The sequence below is a fragment of the Galleria mellonella genome, unplaced genomic scaffold, assembly GCF_026898425.1.
Source record: "Galleria mellonella isolate WM207_F2 unplaced genomic scaffold, CSIRO_AGI_GalMel_v1 utg261, whole genome shotgun sequence".
NCBI lineage: Eukaryota > Metazoa > Arthropoda > Insecta > Lepidoptera > Pyralidae > Galleria > Galleria mellonella.
Genome location: NW_026442057.1, coordinates 203972 through 231663, shown reverse-complemented (window position 1 = coordinate 231663; position 27692 = coordinate 203972). Strand labels below are relative to the sequence as shown.

General features: G+C 37.7%; 2 protein-coding genes across 2 annotated transcripts in view; both read right to left on the bottom strand.

Annotated features, from left to right (window-relative positions):
* Positions 1-229: 229 nt before the first annotated feature.
* LOC113521051 (protein MON2 homolog) overlaps positions 230-27692 on the bottom strand; it is a 69556-nt gene continuing 42093 nt past the window's right edge. The window contains exons 33-39 of the mRNA XM_052894974.1: positions 27460-27563; positions 26522-26670; positions 25841-25948; positions 24720-24819; positions 13226-13338; positions 11792-11981; positions 230-8719 (exon numbers count right to left, since the gene is read on the bottom strand). Of these exons, the coding sequence (XP_052750934.1) occupies positions 11854-11981; positions 13226-13338; positions 24720-24819; positions 25841-25948; positions 26522-26670; positions 27460-27563 (702 nt within the window). The 3' untranslated portion in view covers positions 230-8719; positions 11792-11853. The remainder of the gene's footprint in view (positions 8720-11791; positions 11982-13225; positions 13339-24719; positions 24820-25840; positions 25949-26521; positions 26671-27459; positions 27564-27692) is intronic.
* On the bottom strand, positions 13760-18206 carry LOC128200714 (uncharacterized). Its single transcript, XM_052894975.1, has 2 exons — positions 17088-18206; positions 13760-16563 (listed from the first exon to the last, which is right to left on the bottom strand). Exon 2 carries the CDS (start codon positions 16556-16558, stop codon positions 14687-14689), a length of 1872 nt encoding a protein of 623 aa, XP_052750935.1. The 5' UTR covers positions 16559-16563; positions 17088-18206; the 3' UTR covers positions 13760-14686.

Sequence of the window (27692 nt, the reverse complement as noted above, 5' to 3'; positions counted from 1 at the left end):
TATACACCGGCGGGGCACCAGTGAAGGATGATAGGTGAAGATGAAACAGGTCAGTTAGCCCATCATGACGAATTCAACAAGAATTGTCCACGATGGTTTCCAGGGGGAACCACGTGGAGGTCGACCTAATAAGGTACATTGCTATCAATGGGGCTGTCAAACTCTATTGCTAACAATCCTTTTCCCCCTAAGTAGGAATATTATAAAATGAAAGAAATAAAACTTCTCATCAATGTAATACAATTTAATTAATTTAAATAACAACATAACTCCCAATATAGGTACATACGTCAGAATAACACATGGCGCGCTCTGACCAGTTTGGTCGCTTGCACGCGTGCGATCCTTTTAAGGCTGACGCCACAGTCAAACAACACCTACGAAAATGGATGACTACTTATTTTGCAAACTATATAAAATTAATATTTGAATAATGTAATGACTAATAACTCATTGTAGAACTCTTAAACACCTAGACGTGTGTTTTAACTTAACAATAGATATATCGTCATAGTCGTAGAATACTGACGGATCTGACAAATATTACATATATAGATCCGTCAGTATTCTACGACTATGACGATATACTGTTCATTGTAGAGGTGTAATACCTGGTACAGGTTCTTAAGTTTATAGAAAAAAAAATATATTAGAACATAATTTATAGATTCAACAAAACATTTAATTATGTAAAGACCCGTGTTACAAGTTACCATGAGACCAAGAATGTTACAGAATCGGTCGCAATGTTATTATAAAATTTTAATATTAGGTGTTGTTTAAAACAATCGTCGCCTTAGAACATAATAATTTATTACAAATAATATCCACACAGATGCAATCACATTACATCTTTAACAGAAACCATACATTTATGTGAAATCTTATTAGAAATGGAAGCTTAGAATTATAATAAAATTAATAGTAGTAGGTACAAACTTTGATACGTCAATAAATATATCTGTGATCTCTCGCGACAGACCTATATACAGGGTGGAATCAAAATAGCATGCTTTTAAAAAAGTATTTTTTTTCTACTAGTTAGTATATGTGGCTGAAAAATAAATAAATATCACTGGACTAATTACACAAATCGCTGTGAATGTATGTTTTTTAATGTAAATGTTTGTATTTTACAGGGATCGAACCCACGACTATTATGGTCGTCATATACTTATTGTTTTTGGACTCGATATATTATATTTCTACAAAATGTTGAGTTTTACTGGTAGAATTTATTTCTTTTCCACCCTGTATAAGAAGGCCTACCCTTCTCATTCTGGATTGAGGAGGTTATGGATGATTCGCAGAGTTAATTATTAAATGTATAGAACATATTAATTTTTAACAGAAAAGTACTCTGTAAGAATTAAAATAAATATAAAAAAAAAAAAACAAATATAGTGTGTATCAATAGAATTCGATGAAAATGTAAACAAATTAAAATTAACTCAAACACAAGACTACTGTTTTCCAACAGTAGTGCAAATAAAAAAAACCCTTGAATATTTAGATCTGTTAATAATTTAGTGCGTATTACTGTGTTAATTTAAACAAAATTTGTTTAAATTATCACACTTTTCCACTTAGTTCTATCGAAATAAACTGTACACATAAATAACCTATTATAATGCAGTCATATTATTGACGCGTGTAAGATTAATATCATACATTTATCGCTTATTGAATTTAATTATTCTATAATGTTCTTAGCTGTTTTTTGTTATTTATTTTTATTAGGAAAGGATATGTTTAGGTCTAAATAATAATAATAATAAAAAAAAATGTTTTATGATGTATCCAAATCAGTATATATTCGTATATCTATATTTGTAACTTAACATGATCCCTGTATATGAATATTTATTAATTTTTTTAACATTCTACTAAGGAGTAAGGTCAAACCTAAATGCTCACGTATAGTACGGTTCCAGAGGTTATTTCCTCTCAGGAACAATCAGGCTGTGGAATGAGCTCCCTAGCTGCCCTAGCTGCCTAGGTTTTCCCTAGAGACTACAGTTCTTCAAAAAGGGCGTATTAAGGTTTCTTCAGGGTCAGCAACGATCACGTGACACTGTATTGCAGGCGCCCATAGGCTACAATGATCGTTTACAAATGGTATAGTTACGCCATTGATTATTATCAGAAATCAATATTTAAGATACCTACGAGTATAAAAGAAAATTGTCAGAAACACGAAATAGAAATGCTTATTGTTAAGAAATTATTCGAAATTCCCAAAAGAACGAGAGGCGTCAAATTCCATGCGCACGTCGTGTTAATTAGCTAGTAAGGAACATTTTTACTACAACAGAGCTGCCCAAAGTACGGCTCGCGGGCCGCATGCAGCTTCGTGTAGCCAACAACCTATTCTTGATCTACCATAAATATGAAAATTTTGATTTTATAAAATTATTTTGGAAGATTATATTATTTTATTATTTAAACCGCCATCTAGTATCTCTGCATATTCTAAGTGTTGACTAGAGAATGATCGAACGATCTGAGGGCCTACCATGAAATGTTTTCGGAAATTTCGGAGCCAAACGAAACAGAAATTTGATGTTAAAATTACATAACACATACCGGTTGGAAATATTAAAAATGATAAAATATCGTTCTTTTGAACTTTTATGATAGGATGTATGACGAACGAGATATTAAACTCCATTTATTGGTCCGATTTTGGTATAAACAAAAACACGAAATTGAGTACGAAAATTCGGAATTTCATTTAATGGTAGACCCGTTGGTTTGAGCAGCTCTGCACTGCAGTACATTGGAACATCCGCCCACTTACTTTTGTTTTTGTTATAACTGTGATGGTAACTCATTGGAAGTAGATTCTTTGCATGTGAGCTTTGTTCGTGAGTTAACCACACTGTGGTATTGCAATGCTCTACCTGCTATAGACATGGATAATATTTTTTTTTATACAACTTAGAATGGCAAACAAGCTGACGGCCCACCTGATGGAAAGTGGTAACAATCGCCTCTAGACATGAGCGGTACCATGGACATAACAGAATATACTGTTTCGCCCATGATACCCTCCATGGTGCTACTCTAATATCTATATATTGGGTTGTTTTGAATAGTTGATGGTGGGAATAATGTCATTATCACCCATTACGACATCACCTGTCCTCAGGAATGGCAACGCATGGGAGGTATCATGGGCCGAAACAGTATAATCTGTTATGTCCATGGTACTGCTCATGTCTATAGGCGACGGTTACCACTTTCCATCAGGTGGGCCGTCAGCTTGTTTGCCATTCCAAGTTGTATAAAAAAAAAAATTATATACAGGAGGAGCCATAGATAGCCGTCTATACCGAGGCTGTTTTGACGCTAAAAAAATACTATTCACGTAATCCAGGAATGTGAAGCTGTGGCCCTTCGACGTTTAGAAATCCTCAGAACAGTGAGATCGCTCCGTGAGGCCTGTAAAGATCCCAGAAGGCTCTTTGTTTCTGGGCAGAGCTTAGCTGGCTTTACTACCTACGACTTACACGTACAATGAACCAAATGAGAGGCTTAGGGGGAGAAGGGATTGTTAGTAATAAGGATTAGTAGCACCATTGCTAGCAATATACTATGCCAGGTCGACCTCCTCGCGGTTCCCCCTGGAAACCATCGTGATTGATTTATTGTTAGATTCGTCACGGTGGGCTAACTGACCTGCTTTATCCTTACCTATCATTCCTCACTGGTGCCCCGCCGGTGTATATAAATCACGCAGGCGGGGTAACCATTCCATTATCAACCATTAAACTACTTGTGAAAACCTATTACTGGCTTATTTTGTGATCCTAAACTGTATCTTTTTGCTCTAGTGTTGCCCTGGTTTTCCTATAAATAAATAAATTAAAAAAAATTAGAGGTTTAGTGCGGAAAAGAGAATTTAATTTACATTTAGGTACTTAAAATAAACATTTCCATGTGAATTTACTATGTTTTGAAATTTTAATTTTAGATATAGAATAATAGCGTCTCAGAATCTGCCCCAGTATTCAATCAAAGGACTAAATGTTTAAAAACACTTAATGGATGTTATAAGACCAGGGATCATGTTAAAGAAAATATTAGTTTAGTAAAGCTATTATATGGCTACTATAAAATATGAATTGCACGCAAAATGTAAGTTGATTACAAAATAAATTACATTAGTTATTTCAAATAATTATCGCAAAATACCACCATCAAGTGCATATACAAATCTATATAAATAAAAATCAACTTCCGAATATATGTAAGCACATAACTTCTGAATGGCAACATATATTTGACTTATTCTTTTTTTGGTGTGTTTCTAATTGTCAGAACTAATTTTGTATGAAAGAAAAATGTATAGGAAAGTACATTTTCTTCATTTGTACACACGTGTAAAGTCAGCACAAGTAGCTAATGCTAAATAAAGTAAAAATTCGATGCAGCGAACATATTTGCGTCAGATATAGTAAAAACTATTGATAGACTAATCTTTAAAATAACACATTGAAATCGGTCACACTCATTTTGAAATTGTAAACAGCTAATGAAACCAATTACCTGCTTATAAATCGAGATTATTATAATATTATAATTTATATATGACTTAGCAAAATTAATTATTGCATACAGAGTATTTTCTGAAACGAACTGATTTTATGGCGTATTTTTCACTTAAATGTACCTCTATACAAATTATTATTACAGTATTTATTCCCCCTTTATGTGATGCTTAACCCTTCTTTGCATGATTTTTTTTATTGGTGAAATAAATCAAGGTGATATAATTCATGTTCAAAATTAAAGGAAAAATGGTTAAAGAAAGTAAATTTGACAGCTATGTTTTTTTTCTGTAATGGACATTAAAAAGGTATCCAGACACGATCAACTTAAAGTCAACTTGTTCTTGTATAAAATTTTTGGGCATTCAATGTTATGATGGAAATTTCCACCATTATCCAAAGAAGGGTTAATTAGTTTTCCTGAACAAATACTAATAGGTTTTTGTGTGTATTCATATATCGTCATAGTGGTAGAATACTGACGGATCTATATATGTAATATTTGTCAGGTCCGTCAGTATTCTACGACTATGACGATATGTACACAAAAGTGTTACCTTGTTTTTTTATTATCATGCCTATATAGCAGGGGTGGCTTCTATACTAGATCCAAGATCTACTATTTACTGACGAAACTCCTTGAGATTTACCAATTGCATACTTCTTGAAATCTCAAATGAAACAACATAGTTCAGTACACAATTATGTAGTACTGTAGTATTTTTTACTTTATTAAGAGGGAAAACATAAAACTGAAAATTACTCTTCGTAACAACTTATTTATATTAATGTGAGCATTGTGTCTAAGAATCTTCTGCTAGATTAGCAAAATTTTATATTGTTTGCCTTGCTACGATCGAGTGGCATATCGCGATCTATCGGTTGGCCACTCCTGCTATATAACAAATATATATATATATATATATATATATATATATACGAGAGCGTTGCACATATTTTTTGTGTAAAATATTATTATATATAAAATATGTATATTATTTTTCAAATTTAAAAAAGAAAGTTAAAACGTGTATTTATTATAATGGTAATAATTTTCATTATTTTGATGGTGGCAACACAGAAATCTTTAGCTTAAATTAACGCTAACTATCGGTAACAACAAACAAAAAACTACGTTACAAAAATTCTACGCTCACGAAATAAAAACTGAACAGCAAATACCATTTGTAATCATTCTCTAATTTTTTAACTTCTCAACACAATCACTTGTCATCAGGCGGGCCGTATGCGTGCCACCTCCTCGTATAAAAAAATGTCTCACACGCACACCACTGTTCCCTTTTTATTTCGTATATCATTTTATAATATCTAACTAGATTTGTTAAACTCTATGATGCATCAAATTCGTTATTTTAACTATCAACTAGGTTAACTATTGTTTTTCTATTCTAACCTCGTTTTTAGAGTCTAGGCTGGGATGCTAGCGAATAGAATACTATTTTTTTTTCTAAGGCTATTATTTATGTAATTTATGTTTGTATTAGCATATAGACACATCGTCGGTTAACCACTAAAACCTCCTAACTGACATTCACAAAAGTTATATAAATAAAATAATAATTATTTTAAGATATAAATAATTCATATTAACATATTAATTCAAAATTACTATATATTTTGCGTCTCTTGTAAAATTCTGCCCATTTTATTCAGGAGAAATTTACAGTTAACCGTCGATGTTCTACAGCCGTCTCTTTCTGCCTCATTTAAATGATAAAGACAGCATGCTAGTTCAAGGACTCTACAAACTTCGTGAGATTGCAATGAAAACTGTTAACAATATGTATATATTAAAATTTATTCACTGTATATACAAAGTAAACAAACTAATTATATTAAATAATAACAACTCTACAAACATTGGGAATGATTTTTATTAACTGTATATGTATATGTTGCAGTCAAAACTCTGAACCAGTCACAAGTACTATTGACTAGCAAAATCAGACAAAAGTACTTTTGACTGAACAGATTGGTCAAAAGTGGTTGTTTAAAATTAACCTTTTTACATACGATGACATTTGTAGTTATTTTATAAAAAAGAAAAATTTATAAACAATTGAAATAGAACAAAAAATATATAATATACTTCAAGTCAACAGACGGCAATTTGTACTTTACAAATGATATAATTTTAATATAATATAAATAATAATATAATTAAATACTAAGGATAAATAATACCTATATACAACAAGAACCAGCATATTTTACAAACAGTGGTTTTGACTGAAAAATTATTGGTTATTAGTACTTTTGCAAATTTGCGGTTAGGTTAGCTTAGGTACTATTAACTAAAACGGAATCGCAGCAACGCTGCCGTTAGTCGTAGCCGAGGAACACGTGGTGGGTTTTTTCCCCACGTAAAAAAAAAGGTACTTTTAACTTTTATCTTAGTAAAAAGTATTATTGACTATCGAAATGTGGACATTGACGAGAACGGAAAGGATAAGCTAGACAGAAAAACTAACGAATGAGGAAGTCCTCAAAAGATTGAACGAGAAAAGAACATTAATTAAAATAATAGAGAATATAAGAGACAAAATGCTGGGCCACCTTATACGACATGATGATTTTTTAAGAGCATAGTAGAGGGAAAAATAGAGGGCAAAAGGGAAGAGGAGAACCGAGGAATAACTACATGGGACAGGTAAAAGAAACACTAGGTGTCATGTCGTTTGGGGAGGTCAAGGATATGGCCTGGGATAGAGCTGGCTGGAGGAAGATGCATGAATTAGTTGCACCGATAAGAGGAGACTTTTAAATGAAAAGAGATTATTGACTTAAGCGTATGCTTAACTGAACAGATTGATCAAAAGTAGTTTTGACTAAAGCACACAGTCAAAAGTTGGTTTTTGACTGATTTTGCTAGTCAATAATATTTTTGACTGGTTGAGAGTTTTGCCTGCAACATATATATACAAGTACGATACAAACATATTGTCAGTTACTTCGTTATAATTATAAGTGATGTAATTAATCTTTTTATGGACACCCGCGACAGTTTCACCAAGTGTGGAGTGCCATGTACTTGTATTTGTATATTTATTGTATAATAAATAAATAAAACAACATTCCGTGTGGTCCCGGCCTATACATAGAATAGGCCATCCCTTCCTCCCCCGTGGGTGTCGTAAGAGGCGACTAAGGGAGTGCAAGGGAAGGGCAGCAGCGTCCATCTTAAAACATCTCCAAAGCCTAACTGCTGGTAAAACTCTGGTGTTAGCTTATGTCCAGCAGTGGACAGTTAAAAGCTGATATAATGATGATGATGATGAAATAAAATAACATGACAAATTATAGAATAATTACAATTTCATATAGTGGTTAATTAACGCAAGGGTTGTCACAAAAATCATATTTAATTAACAAATAATTTTAAGAGTGTTGATACTTTAGTACAGTGAACTTATTGTTTTAAGAGTGTTGATACTTTAGTACAGTGAACTTTGAAGTGTGGCAATATCTGAATTATCCGTCATTTTTCAAAAACAATATGAGCCAATGGCGTCGATTCTGAGGCGCCGTGTCTCTTACTCTACCTCTAGAATTAAATTTCTAATTTACACATTACAACGAAATTTTTCGAAGGACCAATATGAACTTATTTTACAATAGATTTACTCGTAAATAAAAATTATAATTTTAGTTTATTATAGTTCAAAATCCATTAATTTCGTAATATTATCAAATAGATAATATCAAATAGATAGAGAAATGGCGTTTCAGAATTGCCCCCCAGTGATATCACATCTTAGAATTGCTATAAAAGGAACTAACTAAAAATTCCGATTGTATTTGACGTGCCGCCATCTTATGCCTAATGTTACAATTGCTAGCAAATTCCTTTAAATTAATAAAATTACTGAAAACACTTTTATATTATTCTTTGTTTTTACTATTAAAATAAATAATCACTATTTGCCCGACAATACATTTGTACCGTACCAGAAATACGTAGATTTTCTGTAGCGACGCCATTCAACTTGTCTATGGTTTAGAGATCACTAAAAATAGTTCGTTCAAGTTCTGCAACACGGCGCCGTGTCGCCATATCTCTTAAATTTCGGTACTTATTGTATTTCGATTGTGTAGCAAGCGAATGTTGTGCTGCAGCCCGGCTATACACATCTAGTTATTTGAATCTGTGAATGAAATAAGAAAGATACGTTATATAAAATTTTAGGGTTGTCACTAATTTCTTAAAACTAGAAACGCATATGGTGTATGTCTGTATGTGGATGGTGTACAGCACGCGGCGCTATAGCGGCGTGCTGCGGCAGTAGCTCACCTCGGGCGGGGCGGGCACTAGAGGCGCGTGCTCTATATGTGGATGGTGTACAGCACGCGGCGCTATAGCGGCGTGCTGCGGCAGTAGCTCACCTCGGGCGGGGCGGGCACTAGAGGCGCGTGCTCTATATGTGGATGGTGTACAGCACGCGGCGCTATAGCGGCGTGCTGCGGCAGTAGCTCACCTCGGGCGGGGCGGGCACTAGAGGCGCGTGCTCTATATGTGGATGGTGTACAGCACGCGGCGCTATAGCGGCGTGCTGCGGCAGTAGCTCACCTCGGGCGGGGCGGGCACTAGAGGCGCGTGCTCTATATGTGGATGGTGTACAGCACGCGGCGCTATAGCGGCGTGCTGCGGCAGTAGCTCACCTCGGGCGGGGCGGGCACTAGAGGCGCGTGCTCTATATTGTGGATGGTGTACAGCACGCGGCGCTATAGCGGCGTGCTGCGGCAGTAGCTCACCTCGGGCGGGGCGGGCACTAGAGGCGCGTGCTCTATATGTGGATGGTGTACAGCACGCGGCGCTATAGCGGCGTGCTGCGGCAGTAGCTCACCTCGGGCGGGGCGGGCACTAGAGGCGCGTGCTCTATATGTGGATGGTGTACAGCACGCGGCGCTATAGCGGCGTGCTGCGGCAGTAGCTCACCTCGGGCGGGGCGGGCACTAGAGGCGCGTGCTCTATATGTGGATGGTGTACAGCACGCGGCGCTATAGCGGCGTGCTGCGGCAGTAGCTCACCTCGGGCGGGGCGGGCACTAGAGGCGCGTGCTCTATATGTGGATGGTGTACAGCACGCGGCGCTATAGCGGCGTGCTGCGGCAGTAGCTCACCTCGGGCGGGGCGGGCACTAGAGGCGCGTGCTCTATATGTGGATGGTGTACAGCACGCGGCGCTATAGCGGCGTGCTGCGGCAGTAGCTCACCTCGGGCGGGGCGGGCACTAGAGGCGCGTGCTCTATATGTGGATGGTGTACAGCACGCGGCGCTATAGCGGCGTGCTGCGGCAGTAGCTCACCTCGGGCGGGGCGGGCACTAGAGGCGCGTGCTCTATATGTGGATGGTGTACAGCACGCGGCGCTATAGCGGCGTGCTGCGGCAGTAGCTCACCTCGGGCGGGGCGGGCACTAGAGGCGCGTGCTCTATATGTGGATGGTGTACAGCACGCGGCGCTATAGCGGCGTGCTGCGGCAGTAGCTCACCTCGGGCGGGGCGGGCACTAGAGGCGCGTGCTCTATATGTGGATGGTGTACAGCACGCGGCGCTATAGCGGCGTGCTGCGGCAGTAGCTCACCTCGGGCGGGGCGGGCACTAGAGGCGCGTGCTCTATATGTGGATGGTGTACAGCACGCGGCGCTATAGCGGCGTGCTGCGGCAGTAGCTCACCTCGGGCGGGGCGGGCACTAGAGGCGCGTGCTCTATATGTGGATGGTGTACAGCACGCGGCGCTATAGCGGCGTGCTGCGGCAGTAGCTCACCTCGGGCGGGGCGGGCACTAGAGGCGCGTGCTCTATATGTGGATGGTGTACAGCACGCGGCGCTATAGCGGCGTGCTGCGGCAGTAGCTCACCTCGGGCGGGGCGGGCACTAGAGGCGCGTGCTCTATATGTGGATGGTGTACAGCACGCGGCGCTATAGCGGCGTGCTGCGGCAGTAGCTCACCTCGGGCGGGGCGGGCACTAGAGGCGCGTGCTCTATATGTGGATGGTGTACAGCACGCGGCGCTATAGCGGCGTGCTGCGGCAGTAGCTCACCTCGGGCGGGGCGGGCACTAGAGGCGCGTGCTCTATATGTGGATGGTGTACAGCACGCGGCGCTATAGCGGCGTGCTGCGGCAGTAGCTCACCTCGGGCGGGGCGGGCACTAGAGGCGCGTGCTCTATATGTGGATGGTGTACAGCACGCGGCGCTATAGCGGCGTGCTGCGGCAGTAGCTCACCTCGGGCGGGGCGGGCACTAGAGGCGCGTGCTCTATATGTGGATGGTGTACAGCACGCGGCGCTATAGCGGCGTGCTGCGGCAGTAGCTCAACTCGGGCGGGGCGGGCACTAGAGGCGCGTGCTCTATATGTGGATGGTGTACAGCACGCGGCGCTATAGCGGCGTGCTGCGGCAGTAGCTCACCTCGGGCGGGGCGGGCACTAGAGGCGCGTGCTCTATATGTGGATGGTGTACAGCACGCGGCGCTATAGCGGCGTGCTGCGGCAGTAGCTCACCTCGGGCGGGGCGGGCACTAGAGGCGCGTGCTCTATATGTGGATGGTGTACAGCACGCGGCGCTATAGCGGCGTGCTGCGGCAGTAGCTCACCTCGGGCGGGGCGGGCACTAGAGGCGCGTGCTCTATATGTGGATGGTGTACAGCACGCGGCGCTATAGCGGCGTGCTGCGGCAGTAGCTCACCTCGGGCGGGGCGGGCACTAGAGGCGCGTGCTCTATATGTGGATGGTGTACAGCACGCGGCGCTATATGCTGCGGCAGTAGCTCACCTCGGGCGGGGCGGGCACTAGAGGCGCGTGCTCTATATGTGGATGGTGTACAGCACGCGGCGCTATAGCGGCGTGCTGCGGCAGTAGCTCACCTCGGGCGGGGCGGGCACTAGAGGCGCGTGCTCTATATGTGGATGGTGTACAGCACGCGGCGCTATAGCGGCGTGCTGCGGCAGTAGCTCACCTCGGGCGGGGCGGGCACTAGAGGCGCGTGCTCTATATGTGGATGGTGTATATAGCGGCGTGCTGCGGCAGTAGCTCACCTCGGGCGGGGCGGGCACTAGAGGCGCGTGCTCTATATGTGGATGGTGTACAGCACGCGGCGCTATAGCGGCGTGCTGCGGCAGTAGCTCACCTCGGGCGGGGCGGGCACTAGAGGCGCGTGCTCTATATGTGGATGGTGTACAGCACGCGGCGCTATAGCGGCGTGCTGCGGCAGTAGCTCACCTCGGGCGGGGCGGGCACTAGAGGCGCGTGCTCTATATGTGGATGGTGTACAGCACGCGGCGCTATAGCGGCGCACACAGCAGCGCGGCGTACTGCAGCAGCGCCTCCCGCAGCGCCGCGCCCACCGAGTCCACGCCGCCGCCGCCGCCGCCGCCGCACGCCGCCAGCCGCACCAGCAGCGGGTACAGCCCTGCACACACAGTGCCCTCCTCAAGAGACTTGTCAGGCTAGCCGACCAAGCGTAATACATTGTCAACGCTAACTCTCCGTCGAGGGGGTAAAGGGATTGTTAGTAGTGAGAATTAATGGCCCCATTGCTAGCAAGCCCTGTCAGGTCGACCTCCACGCGGTTCCCCCCTGGAAAACATTTTGACTAATACTTGTTGCATTCGTCACAATGAGCTAACAGACCTGCTTTCATGCTCATCTATCATCCCTCACTGGTGCTCCGCCAGTGTATACCGATAGCGCAGACGGGGTTACCATTCCATTATCATCCATTAAAAAAAACCCTCCGTCGAGAGTGGTGTAGCAATTAAAGAAAACAGGTAATGGGGCCGTTGCTGACCTTCTGCCGAGTGACGAGATGTTGAGCGCATTTTTACATTTACATAATGACCGATCTTTCGCGTAGTGTCACCGATAGTAGTAAGTTGTATGCAGTTATATATATTGGAGCTCTGTGGCGAAAGATTAGCGACAGAAAATTAATTAAATGTAAATGATACTATCTTTATTTATACTTCATACTAGCTGACCCGGCGAACTTCGTTCCGCCTAACTGCGCGCGGTACTGGTCAGTACTTGGACATTGCAACATTACTTTATTTTTCTAAAATAAAAAAAAAATTCTAAATTGAACGTAGCCTAAGTTATTCCTTATTACATCAGCTACCTGCCAATAAAAATCCCTTCAAAATCGGTCCAGCCATTTCAGACATTAACCAGAACAAACAGAGAGACAGAGAGACAAAAATTGTAAAAAATGTTTTTTTTTTTTGGTGTATGTACCGTACCGTAAATTCATATACATGTAGTTAAAAACGGTTATTTCAATATTACAAACGGACACTCCAATTTTATTTATGTGTATAGATTAATTTGCGAAAGAATCAGTATAGATCTGTCATAATAGTGGATAAATTCCTTCTACCCAAAGGTTGTCTGGAAGAGATTGCTTAGCAATAAGACCGCCTTTTGTACTACACTATACTTATTGAAAATTGTTCAACAAATCCTGTTATGTTGGTGCAATGAAGTGTTAAATAAATAAATAAATAAAATAAATAAAAAGAAATTATTTTTATATACAAAACAATTATTAAAATAAATTACTAACAAGTCATATAACATATACTAAAAACAAACTACAGATTATATTAAAATCTCGTTATTTTACGTCATTAAATAAAATAAATAAAAAAAAAAACTCACCTATTAACTTCTGCCAAGCGACGGCGTCCACTTTACCTGGCGGCGCTTTCTTCATGGACTCCGTTAGGGTTGCCACCGCTTTGAGTACGAATGATATCTCCGATATCTGGTGCCTATTGACAAAATATAAAAATTGAAAATCATACTGCATAAAAAAAGAATTAAGAATGCATAAAGTTATGGAATTCATTGCCTGTTGTCATTAGAAGTACAAAATCCATCGATGCTTTCAAACGACAAGTGAAAGATTATATTTTCTCTATCTGATTGTTTCTTCATTTCAAACATTGGCATTCTTTATTTATGTATTTATATAATTATTTATTTTATGATAGTTTGTTTTCCTTGTGCCTATAATTATTAATATATATCCTAGTATTAGGTACATATTTAACATATAATTTTGTTTGATTAATATGTATATTTAATTTTTATATATTTTTTTAATTTGCAAAAGATACTTTTTTTATTTATACAGCACTATCATACCTACTTGTACAACAATTAGTCCATTACCTTAAGGTTGTCTTGAAAAGATTGCTCTCAGCAATAAGACCGCCTTACCGTACTTGTACAACTGTATCGTTATGTTTGTAAATTGGCTTGCTTATTTCCTATATTGTATAATGCAAATAAAGTATACTCATTCATTCATTCATAAAAAAGGAAAGAAATAATTTATTAAGGTAAGCTTAAAATTAAGAATTTTGTGACTTTACTGAGTTGTAATTTGAATAAGATTACTGGACAAACCGTTTTTCACATCCGTGAGTATAGATATATTATAATTGAGGTTACAATCAATAAATATGGCCTTGAACTGTGACAGCTATGATTGTTTCGTTCAATATATTCTTGTATTAGACACATGTCAGAAAATCTTAACATTGCCTTATATAGAAAATAATAACTCCATCTAGTGGTCAACCTGAGGACTATATCCATAGTTACGGAATTTACTGGATACGGATACAATTGTAATTTCAACAGAGCAGGATGAACAAGAAACTCAGCTATTGCATTTTCCAAAAAGTTATTTTTTTGTTTTGTAAATTATGAACTTGTGTCTATGAACAAACTACCAAGCAGTACTAGATCATTAAAAATGTAGGTATGTTGAATCTAATATATGGATGAGAAAGAACGAAATAGGGAATCTGCTATCTCATTTTATACTTATTAAAAAAAAATCAAGTCTATTTAGAGATGGGCAATCCACCTGGGTGGGTTTAAAGTCTGGTGGGTAAAAACCGGGTGTTTTGGGTTTATTGGGTTTAAACCCCATAAACACCCAAATTTTTGGGTGTTTATGCTTTTGTACTTCATCATCGTCATCTCAGCCGCAAGACGTCCACTATACTGGACATAGACAATATTATTATGCAGCCTACAGAATAAAAAACTTTTAATTTGATTTTGAGTTTATTAAGAAAGAGATGAAAGTAAAATGTAAAACTACAGTCAATCACTGTCAGATTCAGAGTTATTACAAGCGATGAATTGTATAGGTTCGATAGGCTCTATTTCGTCTAAACTGTTATGTTCATTTACTTGCTCAATGAAAGCTTCTAAGGTATTTTCTTCATTAAACTGAATGTCCTCGCATTCAGCTTTATGTTTAAGATTCCAGTTATAACAAATGAATGAAATTTTTTCAGTTCTTTCAGTTGTAAGTCGATTTCTTTTGTTATTATGTATGTAGCCTTGGATACTAAAGGAACGCTCAGTGGCTGCCGAAGTACAGGGAGCTGATAGAATACGAATCGCTACTTTGCTTAACTCAGTGGAACCACAAATACCTTTCCACCATATTAGGGGCTCAATGCTATCTAATGAGCTCCATACAAATCCTCTGGCCCAAAAGTTTTCTTTAGCTTTATAACACGCCAAATCTGCCATTACATTTGACAAACTTAAGTGTTGGCTTAAATTGTAGATAAACTCCATACCCTTAAGTTCTTCCTCTTGAGTAAGTTCGACTCCTAGAGTCCTGGGGTCTAGAATATATGCTGCAAAATGTATTGGCCTCATTGCCATATTGCATCTTGAAGATACTGATGTTAGAATCTGCTGTTTGCTTTCTTCGCTCAATGTCGAAATCTCATTTAATGCAAAACGTATCTTAGCTTGTACATCTCTAAATGTAATGTATGTGCGATGCAAACGATTCTGGTCGCTCTCTAAGTAAAATATGCTTTCAGTGACTGGTTCCAAAATACTTATACATTCCCCTGTCTTCGTCCAGAAATCATCACTTAGAATTAAATCTTTAATATCTCTTGAAATTACCACATCTTCTCTAACTGTTAATATTTGCAAAGCTATCTTATTTGCTTTCAAACTTTTTAACGAAGTAACATGACTTCCCCATCTTGTAGCACAAGGCAATTTTAGTGTTTGTGTAGAATCTTCACCCTGCCTTGATTTTATCAACAAGGAACTTAATCGTTGACTCCTTTTAACAGTTTTTATTATATTTATGGCTTGCATAATAAACACAGTTACTTCTTGTATCTTTACAATATCTTGGCACAACAAGTTAAGGATATGTGCACAGCAACCGAGAGGAACAACATGTGGATATTTGAGTTTTGTTAATTCGAATGCCTTTTGTATATTTCTAGCGTTATCGCCAATAAGTACAAGAAACTTATTTGCTCCATACACTTTCATTACTTTTTCAACTTCTTGGCTAAGGTATTCACTAGTGTGAGGATTACTTTCTGTATTCAAACTTTTAACGTATGCAGGTTGAGGTTTTGATATAAGAAAGTTTATTATTCCTTCATTTCTTAAATTAGACCAGCCATCGCACTGAAGGTGTAAGTAACTACAAGCATTTAGTTCCTCATTTAACTCAAAACGCATTTCTCTATATATTTTATCTAAGTATTTTGTCGCTAAAGCTTTACGTGAAGGTATTTTAAATTTTGGTTGCAATTTTTCGAAAAATTGTATCCATAAAGGATGTTGCACCATCGATAATGGCGTCCCTGTTACAAATATAGCTCTCGCTAATTCTGTTTTTATATGATCATCGGTGTCTTGAAACTCAGCATTTATTGTAGTGTTAGCAGACGACGAGGGGCTTATAAAAGAATCATTTGTCTCTATCTCTGACAGTCCAGACATTTTGGTTTTGGACGAGCTATCTTTTATAAGTTTCATAGAGTCTTTTAATGTTTCTGGAGATTTTGGACAAGTGATAAGATGTTGAAGCATTTTGGCAGCATTACTGAATTTGTAGACCTTATTACAAAGCTTGCAAGAAACAGACTTGTTTGGTAAAGTACGGTAGTGCTCCCATATGCGTAAATCTTTAGGTCTCCCCATTGAACCTAAAAAAATGAACGATGATTAGTTGGTCTGACGAAAATTCAACAATAGAGTGCCTATTTTTTTACAATGATTATTTCTTGTTATTTACAATAAATTTATTAAAAAAATAATAAAATAAATACAAAAAAACCTTTGTAAAATTACATCTCCTCGAGGATTAAACGCAGACGCTAGTTTATTATCGTATTGTTCTGTATTTTTCTCAGCAACTTCTTTAATTCGATTAGGTACTTACGCATATTATGTTAAAAATAAATATCTAGTACACATCTTAGGCTATCCACCATTATTATCCAATGACGACTCTCAGCTAACTATGCACTATCATCCAAAATAAACGTGTATGGAAAATTTTATCCCAGTCGGTTGAGGATTGAGGATAATTGCATCAACATACGAACATACCTACATACTTTTATTTACATAACGCAAGCTAAATAAAAGCTTGTAATAATACATCTAATTTTAAGTTAAAATTGTTAAGTGATCATGATATAATTGTATCATTCAAAAATCCACTTACCTTTAATTATTTCTTGTTAAGTATAAATATTATTTCAAATCTGCTCCCTTAATATGCACTTTTTTACTGCTTTTCCTACCTAACACGTTACCAGGAAGTCACGTTACCAGAGTCAGAGTAATAGTGAACACGTTTGACAGTGATTGTCGTCGCCTCATATTCAGCGTCGACGAATAGGGAATCCCCAGTCATAATGTATTGCATGCGTGGCGGTCTTACTTCAAATCCATAAACAAAGAGATAATTACAGAACTCGATACTAGATGGCGCTGTTTTTGTTTGAAGAAAGTTTGCGGGCTAAAATACATAGAATTTCATCAATGACTTCCACAAAGAACAACATTTCTGTTTTTTCTAAGTCCGTATCTCTTCCGTATATTTCATAAGATATAAGCTTGGGCTACATTGTTATGCAACGTGATTTTGTCGCTGTCTTGCTAGCAGGGTTGACAGATATACGATTTAAATCGTACTCATACTATTATTTGTCTATTTTTTAATGTACGATCGTAAAGATTATGATCGTAATTCGCACAAAAACATACGACTTTTTGGTTACCTGGCAACATTTTTATTATGAAACGAACATGCTCACATCATCAGTCACATGCAACAATTTATTGGGGATTTCCCCTTCACATCTGGCAGTCCTGCTTGCTAGAATATAGGTAAGTCAGCCACAGTTACTGACGATCGATATTTAAAGGGTATTGTTTTTGTGCTAAATATTTCATAAAAACGTTATTTAATACTTTGTGGATTATTAATTTAGTTGATAATCACTGGAAGTAAAATGGATGCTAATTTGAGAGATCAAGATCTTCGTATAAAACAGTTAATAAAAGAAAATCTACGTAAGTACTCTTTTTATACCTAGGTAGGTAAGGTATAATAAACACAAAAGGTACTTAGATCGCGTGTGTTCGAAGCATTTATTCTAATAAATTTAATTTAAAATTGTAGAAAGAAAAAAATGTCTGCCAAGCCGTAGCCGAAGCCGATCTCCAAATATATTTGGCGATAGTGAGACCCAGTGTCCAGATGATTTACCCAGCGTCGTCGCAACAAAGAAAAAAACGAGGATAAAGTAAAAGAAAATTTACTGAAAGAAGAAACAAACTGTTCTAAATGCTTAATTTATGGAGAAGAGGATAAAAGAAATGAGTATTTCGGACTGTTAGTGGCTCAAGAATTTAAATATATACGGCCATGTGTGCGAACGAGGTGTTATGAAGAAATTTTAAAGTATCTACGGGAAGCAAAAGGCCAACATGTTGATCAACTGCAACATGAAAATACTGAAAATTAATTACTTTCATTTTATTATATATAGATTTTTAAAATTTCCTGAAATATTATTAGTTAACGTTTTATTTAATATTGTAGAATTGATCAATACAATTTATAAAAATAATTTATTGGTATTACTTACATATTTTCAAAAAAATACGTAAAAACCTATTTTTTTGGGTGATTATGGGAGTTTATGGGTGTTTATTGGGTTTTTACCAAAGCACCGGGTTTAAACCCGGTGCTTTGCCCATCTGTAAGTCTATTAATTTATTAAGTAACTAGCTTTAATCCGGGACTTTACCGGGCGTTATCGGGATATTTTCACTATCTGGGATAAAATGTCAATGTCCTTCGTCCCATATAGACAATAATCCCATATTATATCGTGATTAAGCCGTTAAGGCACCAAGACGTAACAAACAAACTCGACATCTCTAGTGACGTGGCCTATGGGGATCTACAGTTCCGTGGCCACCTCGAAGATAAGGTCATGGTTGGCATCCAAAAAACTCGGTGTGCTCAATAGAGCGAAGCATTACTTTACGCCGGATCAGCGATTAATGCTCTACAAATCGCAAATCCGGCCCCACATGGAGTATTGGAGTCACTTATGGGCCGGAGCACCTAAATACCAGCTTGAACCTTTCGACTCGTTGCAACGACGAGCTATGAGAATTGTCGATGAACCCAAGCTCACAAGCGGTATCAAACCCTTAAGTCTTAGGAGAGATTTTGCCTCGCTCTGCGTGTTCTACCGCCTGTACAATGGATTGTGCTCAGAGGAATTGTTCAATATGATGCCCACAGCCACTTTCTAGCATCGTACGGCTCGCTAGCGACAGAGATAATAATAATAATAATAATAATAATAATTTTTTTATTATTCCACCACAACCATATTATACACTAATTGGCAACAATAATATAAATGTACACACAGTTGTGGGAGACTGGCGTCTAAATCGGGCAGCGAGCTGCCTGTGTCTTAGATCACCAGGCCCCCCTCCTCAGAAACAGACATCAGTAATATATTACTAACTGCCATCATGATAAGGAACAACAAAAAATAAAAATAAACACAAAAAAATAAATACAAAAAATACAAAATGTGGTAAATACACAATGATATTTTGTGAATGTACATACTATTGATTACGTGTAGCTAGAGAAACGTGTGTGTGTGTGTGTGTGTGTGTGTGTGTGTGTAAGTGTTTGATTGTGTGCGTGTGTGCGTATGAGTTTATATGCGTGTGAGTAGTGAATTTTACTTTTACCCAATACATTATACATATACATTATTATATATCATCTCAGTATTTTTTCCGTATCATCATAATCTAAACTTAACAACCATCCAATGATTATATTTTTACAGTAATATCTTGTACAATGATAAATGTTAAGAACTTTATTAACATAGTTATATAATCTACCACTGCGATAACAATAAAACTTTTTCGCAAAGGATGTTCTAAAGGACTCCATTTTACATACATTATAGTATCTTCTAGAAAGCTCTGTATTTGTAGTGTACTCTATAGCAGAATGTTGACGAAGTGTAGTCAATAAAACAAACAATTGCCTCACACCCAAAACTTCCATTTCCCTATATAATCGAGCAGTTGGAAATAATTTGGGCTTAGACATACCCACCTTCAGAATAAGTCTTTGTGCTCTTTCAACCTCTATTAATTTTGATTTAGCAGACCCACCCCATGACGTTAAGCAGTAAGTCAAAACTGATTGGACCAATGCCTGATATACTAGTTTTATGGTTTCTTTATCTGCTACACATCTAAGTTGTTTAAATATAAATGTGAGTTTCCTAATTCTTTTGGAAACCTCATTTATATGTTCAGTAAAAGATAAATGTTTATCGATGGTAACTCCTAGATATTTGATTTTGTTTGTGCTGCTCAACGCAAGACAATTACAATCACTATATGACGGATAGGCACAAGAATGTGCTATGACATGAAATTTTTTGTTTATGGGTGGATTTTGGTTACGAATAGAGAAAGAAATGTATTTAGTTTTGCTTACATTCAGTGTTAAAAAGTTAAGAGCAAGCCACTGATTAACTATGTCGAAACCATGTTGTGCCAAACCATAAACCTCCTCCCACGTATCTCCGTAAAATGTAAGTGTAGTATCGTCGGCATAAGAAACAATATTACAGTTTTTCAAGTCCAAATCATATAAATCATTAATGTAGCACAGGAACAAGGTAGGTCCTGTTATACTACCTTGTGGTATTCCGAAATACACTGGCAGTTCATCACTAATATAATCACCAATTTTGACACGTTGAGATCGTTTAGATAAATAATCCTCGAAAAGCTTTAGTTGATTTCCTCTTATACCCAACTTATTGAGCTTATTAATTAAAATCTTTAGTGATATTGAATCAAATGCCTTTTTAAGGTCGAGGAAAATTGTTATGCATTTTTTATTATTGTCTAGCTTTCTAACCAAAAAATCTACAAAATTATGCATAGCGTCATCGGTTGATAGTCCAGCACGAAAGCCAAATTGTGCTGGATCTAGCAGATGCTGCTTTTCTAAATAATTTATTAATCTTTTGTTAATTATGCGTTCAAAAACCTTTGATAAGGAAGTCAATATGGAAATTGGGCGATAATTATCCACGGAATCTTTATTACCATCTTTATGTATTGGAAGCAAAATAGACTTTTTGAGCGCGTCAGGAAAAACACCAACAGATAAGCAACTATTTATTAAATATAGAAGAGGTGACAACAGAAACTTTATATTTTCTTTTAGAATCCTCGCCGTAATATCATCCCAGCCAGGAGCACAATCAGATTTTAAATTCATTATAACAGATTCCAGCTCGTCTTGATCCACCCTCAGCAAAACAAAAGAACCAGAAACCGATGTTTGATTATTGCTTTTAAAAAGGTGTTGGTCTAAGGCTTGTATTCCTGATGAGATGGCATCCGCATGAACTGTACCCGTATTGGCAAAGAACGAATTTACTGTGTTTATGGACGTCTGAATATCTCTGTTTATACTTAAAAGCTCAACAGGAGTTGCACTCGTATGATTCAGATTTGTAATGAGCTTAATAGTCTTCCATAATTTTTTAGAATTATTTTTGGATTTTAATAGTTCCTCTTTATCATATTTTCGTTTTGTACTTATTAATAGACTATGACAAAAATTTCTATATCTCTTGTATGTTACTTTCAGTATATAATTTTCCGGTTCCTTTTTTAACCTTTTACTCATCTTGTCTCTTGTTCTTAAACATCGTAAAAGACCATTAGTCATCCAGGGTTTAATTTTAATTTTACTTCTTGGGGTACGCAAAATTACAATATTTTTAGTCATAACATTACGTAATAAGTTGATAAATATGTCCGTCGCTCTATTTAAATCTTTTTCCAAGTTAATAATACTAAAGTCGATTTTGGAAATCGCATTGTATATTGATTCATAATTGTATTTTATTATTGACTTCATATTTTCATTACTTACGACTGATTTAGTTTTAATGCAGAACAAGATTGGTTCGTGGTCAGTTATTACACTATTTAGTACTATAGTATAGGCAGGTAACTTTGATCTTATGATTACATGATCCAAACAATTCTGTCCTCTGGTAGGTAGATTTATAGCAGGATGTAAACCATGGTAGGAAACGGTATCGAGATATAAGGAACTGTCCGTATTTATATCTAATATGTTTATGTTAATATCTCCCACCAGAATTATATTTTTAAAACTAGTTAGGCTATCCAGTAAACAATGCAAAGAGTGTACAAATGGTTCTATGTTTCTAAAACATGGAGGTCTGTATATACAGATTAATACAACGTCATTGCCAAATTTAACCAATAAACAATTTGATTCCGTTAAATTACATTCCTCGACCTTTATATTAAAAGATTTTTTTATATAAATAACTACTCCATCATTTTGGTTAAAGTGAAGATTTGTCTGATATTTGTTATAACCGTTTAGATTTGGAACACTAATATTAATGTTCAACCAACACTCTGACAAAACTATTACATCACAATCCATGTTTGCTCTATTTAACAATAATTCTAATTCGTTAAAATTACATTTTATACTACGTATATTTAGCTGAAATATTTTTAAATAATCATGCAACGGTTTTACATAAGAACTGCACTGTTCAGGTTCACAGGTAATTTGTTCCGCAACAGTAAATCTGTCTATGCTATTTATTAAGTCATTTATATGCATCAAGTATAATCATTAATTTAACTTGTATCTGTCTAGAGGAAAATGATTGAAATGTATCTGTTATCGACGATACAGAAAACTGAATATATGTAAAAATCAAGTCATGTATATTTTTAGGTATATCTATGTTGTATACTTGAGTATAATATATATTTACATTAAATATGGAAAGTGTATATGTGTGTGTTTTGTAATAAATATACAATGTGTAAAATGTTATCATGTTCACAAATAGGACTTTAAAAGTAATCAATATATGATAATTATGTAAATGTGCATTAAAATTAAAAATAATAAACAAAAAATAATAATAAATAATACCAAAAAAATATCTTCTATACCATTTCATTATGCTAAATAGTCACATGCACTGAAGTTTCTCCAACTCAGCCTCAGAGTCCACGCGTACAACTGCCAAACCTTCATCCTTCCGCAAATAAACTCTTCCATATGACGTCCAACAGTAACGATAATTATTAATACTAGCAAATTTTCGAACCGCTGAGAAAAGTTTTCTTGCTTGATAGGTTAACTTTTCGGAAATATAAACAGGAATGGCTAATTTGTCAATTTGTAGGGTAGTAGTATTTATTTTATTCTTATTCACCCGATTATAGGATTTCACGGCATGTAATATATTCTCTTTCTTCAGGACACTGTTTAGCTCTATAATAATAGTTTTATTTTTCTCAGACTTAATACGATACACATCACGTATTTCCGAATTTTGAATAGGTAAATTAACCATTTTGCCAATATTTTGGATCACAGATACTAAGTCACTTTTATTCTCGGGCGACCTGCTAGGCACATTTCTTACTTCTATACAACTTGCAAACTTACTTCTTTCCATTTGTTCAATTTTTATTTCTAACCACTGTATGTGTTTATAATTTTCTCTTCTCTCAGTTTCCAATGAATCTATTTTTTTCGTCAGCTCATCATATTTATTAGCTAAAAATTCTATGGAATTGCTTATATCTTTATTTTGTGCTCTTATATCATCTATTGTCTGGAACAGTTTTGTCATTTTTTTGTCTTGCTCCTTGGTCCAGTTTTGAAACAATTCCATAATTTCCGCCTTAAAATCTTTTATTTCCTCACCGCTGCGTTTACGTTTGCGCACTGTAATTACCTCTGTTGTTGATGAGTCATATTCACTAGCAATACTCGTGGAACTCGCACTTCTACTCATACTCGTACTTTTCTGTAAATCAAGTATAGGCGCCGTACTCGATACGGGACGGGGTGGCGAGTGGCGCAACGGCATTGTGACGCAATTATCAAGGTTATATACACACTAATATAAATGGTAGATGTGGGTAGAAACGAAATGCACCGATGTAATAACCGTTATATATGTCTTGCTCTGCTGGATAACATTCAATTAAATAAATGGGTCTATGTATTACCCAGTAGTCTATTCACTTCCAGTATTAGAAATTACTACACTTATCACTTTAAATTTAGAATTTTGCATAAATAATAGCGTATTAGCAACACGTCTGCACTCCGCGACGGTTCGGGAGAGATGTTTCCTCCCACGAACACTCAGGTTGTGGAATGAGCTCCTTGCCGAAGTTTTCCCAAAAGACTACAGCATGGGGTTCTTCAAAAGGCGGGTAAAGAGGTTTCTTCAGGGTCGGCAACGCACGCGTAATACCTCTGGTATTGCAGGTGTCCATAGGCTATGGTAACCACTTACCATCAGGTGGGCCGTATGCTTGTTTGCCACCTCAGTGTTATAAAAAAAAACTCAACTTCACATTTATAATACAGTGAACGCTCTATATAGGCAACTCATTTGAACCAATTTCAATAAAAAAGTTTCTCATTGGGAAAATTTTCTTATAAGGAAAAAGGAGTATAAAAATACCGTTTGATAAATATTTTTACTTATTTCTGTTACTAACTAAGCTGAGTATAATAAATATAATATAAAGAATGTTGCTTATATAGAGCGTTCACAGTATTAGCAAGGATAAGTTTATAAGATTATTGAAATAAATTTTCGTTCATTCATTGTTCCAGCCTACCTCAATGGAAGACAGGCATGATTGGTATGTATGCATATAAATGCATAAAATTGAGCTGCGTTCTTACCTAGGTAAAGGGTCATTGTTGGTCTCATCGGTGGTATACCTCGAGATGACTTCTTGAAACCTATCCAGCAGGGCCACTATTGCTAACGGGTCGGTCTCATCTGTCAACAACACAGTCTTTTGTTATATACAAATTTTGATTAAAAATTGGGTCATAAAATATATGTGTACAAATGATATCATATGCGGGTAACTCAGGACAGACAACCTAATATGATGAGGGTGGAAGAGGGGGGGATTATTAGTAATGTAGACTACCAGTCCCATTGCTAGTAATATACCTTATCTGGTCGACTTCCACGTGGTCCCCCCTGGAAACCGTCGTGTTGAAATCCAGGTGTATTCGTTACGATGGGCTAACTGACCTGCCTTTCCATTCTCACCTATCCTTATATCTATCACCTATTTTTTTTAGATATATCGGAATGGTAACCCCGCTTGCGCTATCGGTACACACTGGCGGGACACCAGTGAGAGATGACAGGTGAGGATAAAACATTTCAGTTGGCATATAGTGGAGAATTTATAAAGAATTAGCCAAGATGTTTTCCAGGGGGAACCGTGTGGAGGTCGACCTAAAAGAGCATATTGCAAGCAATGAGAGTTCTTTTTTTTTAATGGGTGAAAATGGAATGTTTACCCCGCCTGTGCTATCGGTATACACTGGCGGGGTACTAGTGAGAGGTGAGGATGAAAAGGCAGGCCAGTTAGCCCATCGTGAAGAATTCAACGATAAATTAGTCACGACAGTTTCCAGGGAGAATGGCGTGGAGGTCGACCTGATAGGATATATTGCTAACAAAAGGACTATTAAACCTCGTTAATAATAATCCCTTTCTCCCCATTGAGGCTGTTAGATCTCATTACTAACAATCCCTTTCCCCTCGGTGCCGAACGGTTAACACTAAGCTCCGAGCAACGATATATTAATTGGCCTGTTGGCAGTCGCACACATACTAATGGTATGCGGAATTAAACAAAATAATTCTAATTAACTAACCGCTGATATCGATTTCTACAAAATAATTACAACGCCATCTAGTGACTATTCTTGACACTAAGCTATTAGCGACGTTTTCATAGCAAAACATTAAACAGTAGAATATATGTTTAAAAACTCACTGTTGACACCGCCGAGTGAATCGATATCCTCCAGTATGGAGAACTGCAGTAACGTCTCGAAACAAATCCGCGCGAACTCCTCGCGTTCACGGAGCTCCTGTTCACTCTCTGTACCATAAAGATTTACAGTGTATTAGATAGATATATACTCTCTATTGTTTCCTCTATAATATTACAATAACAAACTTATTATAAATATAAACAATTACAAGAAATAATCACAATGAGATAACAATGGGCGACCTTTATCGCTGAGAGCAATCTCTTCCAGGCAACTTTTGGATGAAGAGGAGTAATTATAAACAGTTTGATCGGAGGCATGATGAACTTTCTATCAATTCTATATATGGAGATGTAATATATGTAATAATGCAAAGACTGATATTAATGGCTATTAAAAATGAAATATGATTTTTATGATTAGGGTGGTAAAGCTGCTATTATTTTATAGTAGTATTGAAGTACAGCAGGTCGAAGGGATGTAGAAGGTGTGATTTATGATGTTGTGTATCACGTGATATGTGACATTGAACGTGAAGTGTGTGTGCGTGCGTGCGTGTGTGTGCGTGTGCGTGTGCGTGTGTGTGTGTGTGCACCAGCGCACCGTGTGCGTGCGTGTGTGTGCGTGTGTGTGCGAGTGCGCGCGTGTAGAGTGTATACAGTGAAGGCGGCGGTACTGACGCATGTGCGGCGGCGGCTGCGCGTGCAGCGAGCCGGCGCGCACGAGCGCGAGCAGCGCGCGGCGCGCGGCGGCGGGCGCGCGCGCGCCGCGCAGCGCCTCGTCGCGCACCAGCGCCACCAACGCGCGAGCGCCGCCCTGCCCGCCCGCCCTGCGCACGCGCACGCATGTCACACCACAACATTACAACACTACTTCATGCAAAAACTAATAAACGGGATTCAATTACATTTTATACACGTACCAATAATATTCTAACTTATCACATACAATCACTTATGTTCTGATTCACGTCAGCGAAACCGCGGGGTACAGTTAGTACCCAACATTCCACACTTTACCATCATGTCAACCATTAAACATCTACTCGTCTTACTAAACATAAACCTCCCCCCTGTTAAGGGGATCTGTTAATAGTTGCTACGCTTGGCAAACAAATTGTTATAAAGTTCTATATATATATATTTATATTAAGTTTCTTCTAAAATTTCACTAAAGTATTATACTTTAGTGAAATTTTAGAAGGAATGTAGCCGCTTGTCCTCCAACCATTAAATTTCCCTAGTCTCTTACGACACCCACGAGTAAGGAGGGATTGACCTATTCTATACATATTAAATTTGAATACAATTTCATATATAATTAATAGCATATTTTAACTAATTTCAACAATATTTATTTAATTCCCACACTAATGTAATCAAGCAACTTATGCAATTATGCTTTGCGTTAAATACCTAAAACTTTCAATACCACTCTTTGACTCCAAAAAAATTAAAAAAAAAAAAAAGCAGGTAAACATACTTATAATTCATATATCGAAATAAAAAAAAAAATTAGATAAACGTAGTATATATATATCGAAAAAAAATTTTTTTAATAATGAGGTAATTTCAAAGGAACTAGAAAAAATACTATTTCCGTAACAAACATGACTCACGGTGGTTCAAACATGAACGTCTCTAATACAGTAGGCAGCGTCTCCCAAAACTCTTTGTACTCTTCAGGATTCTCTCTTGCGAGCGGTAGGGCCGTCGCTAAAACCTGTACAAACATATAATAACTTACATGTGTGGCGTACACACTTATAACAAAAATAACGGGATCCATAGCTGTTACTACTACGTAGATGAGGTCTGTACACGTGCAAATATGTGTATAAGCCTAAGATCT

Excerpts from the sequence above, each read along its gene's own strand:
- LOC128200714 (XM_052894975.1), bottom strand. The coding sequence starts at position 16,558 with ATGGGGAGACCTAAAGATTTACGCATATGGGAGCACTACCGTACTTTA.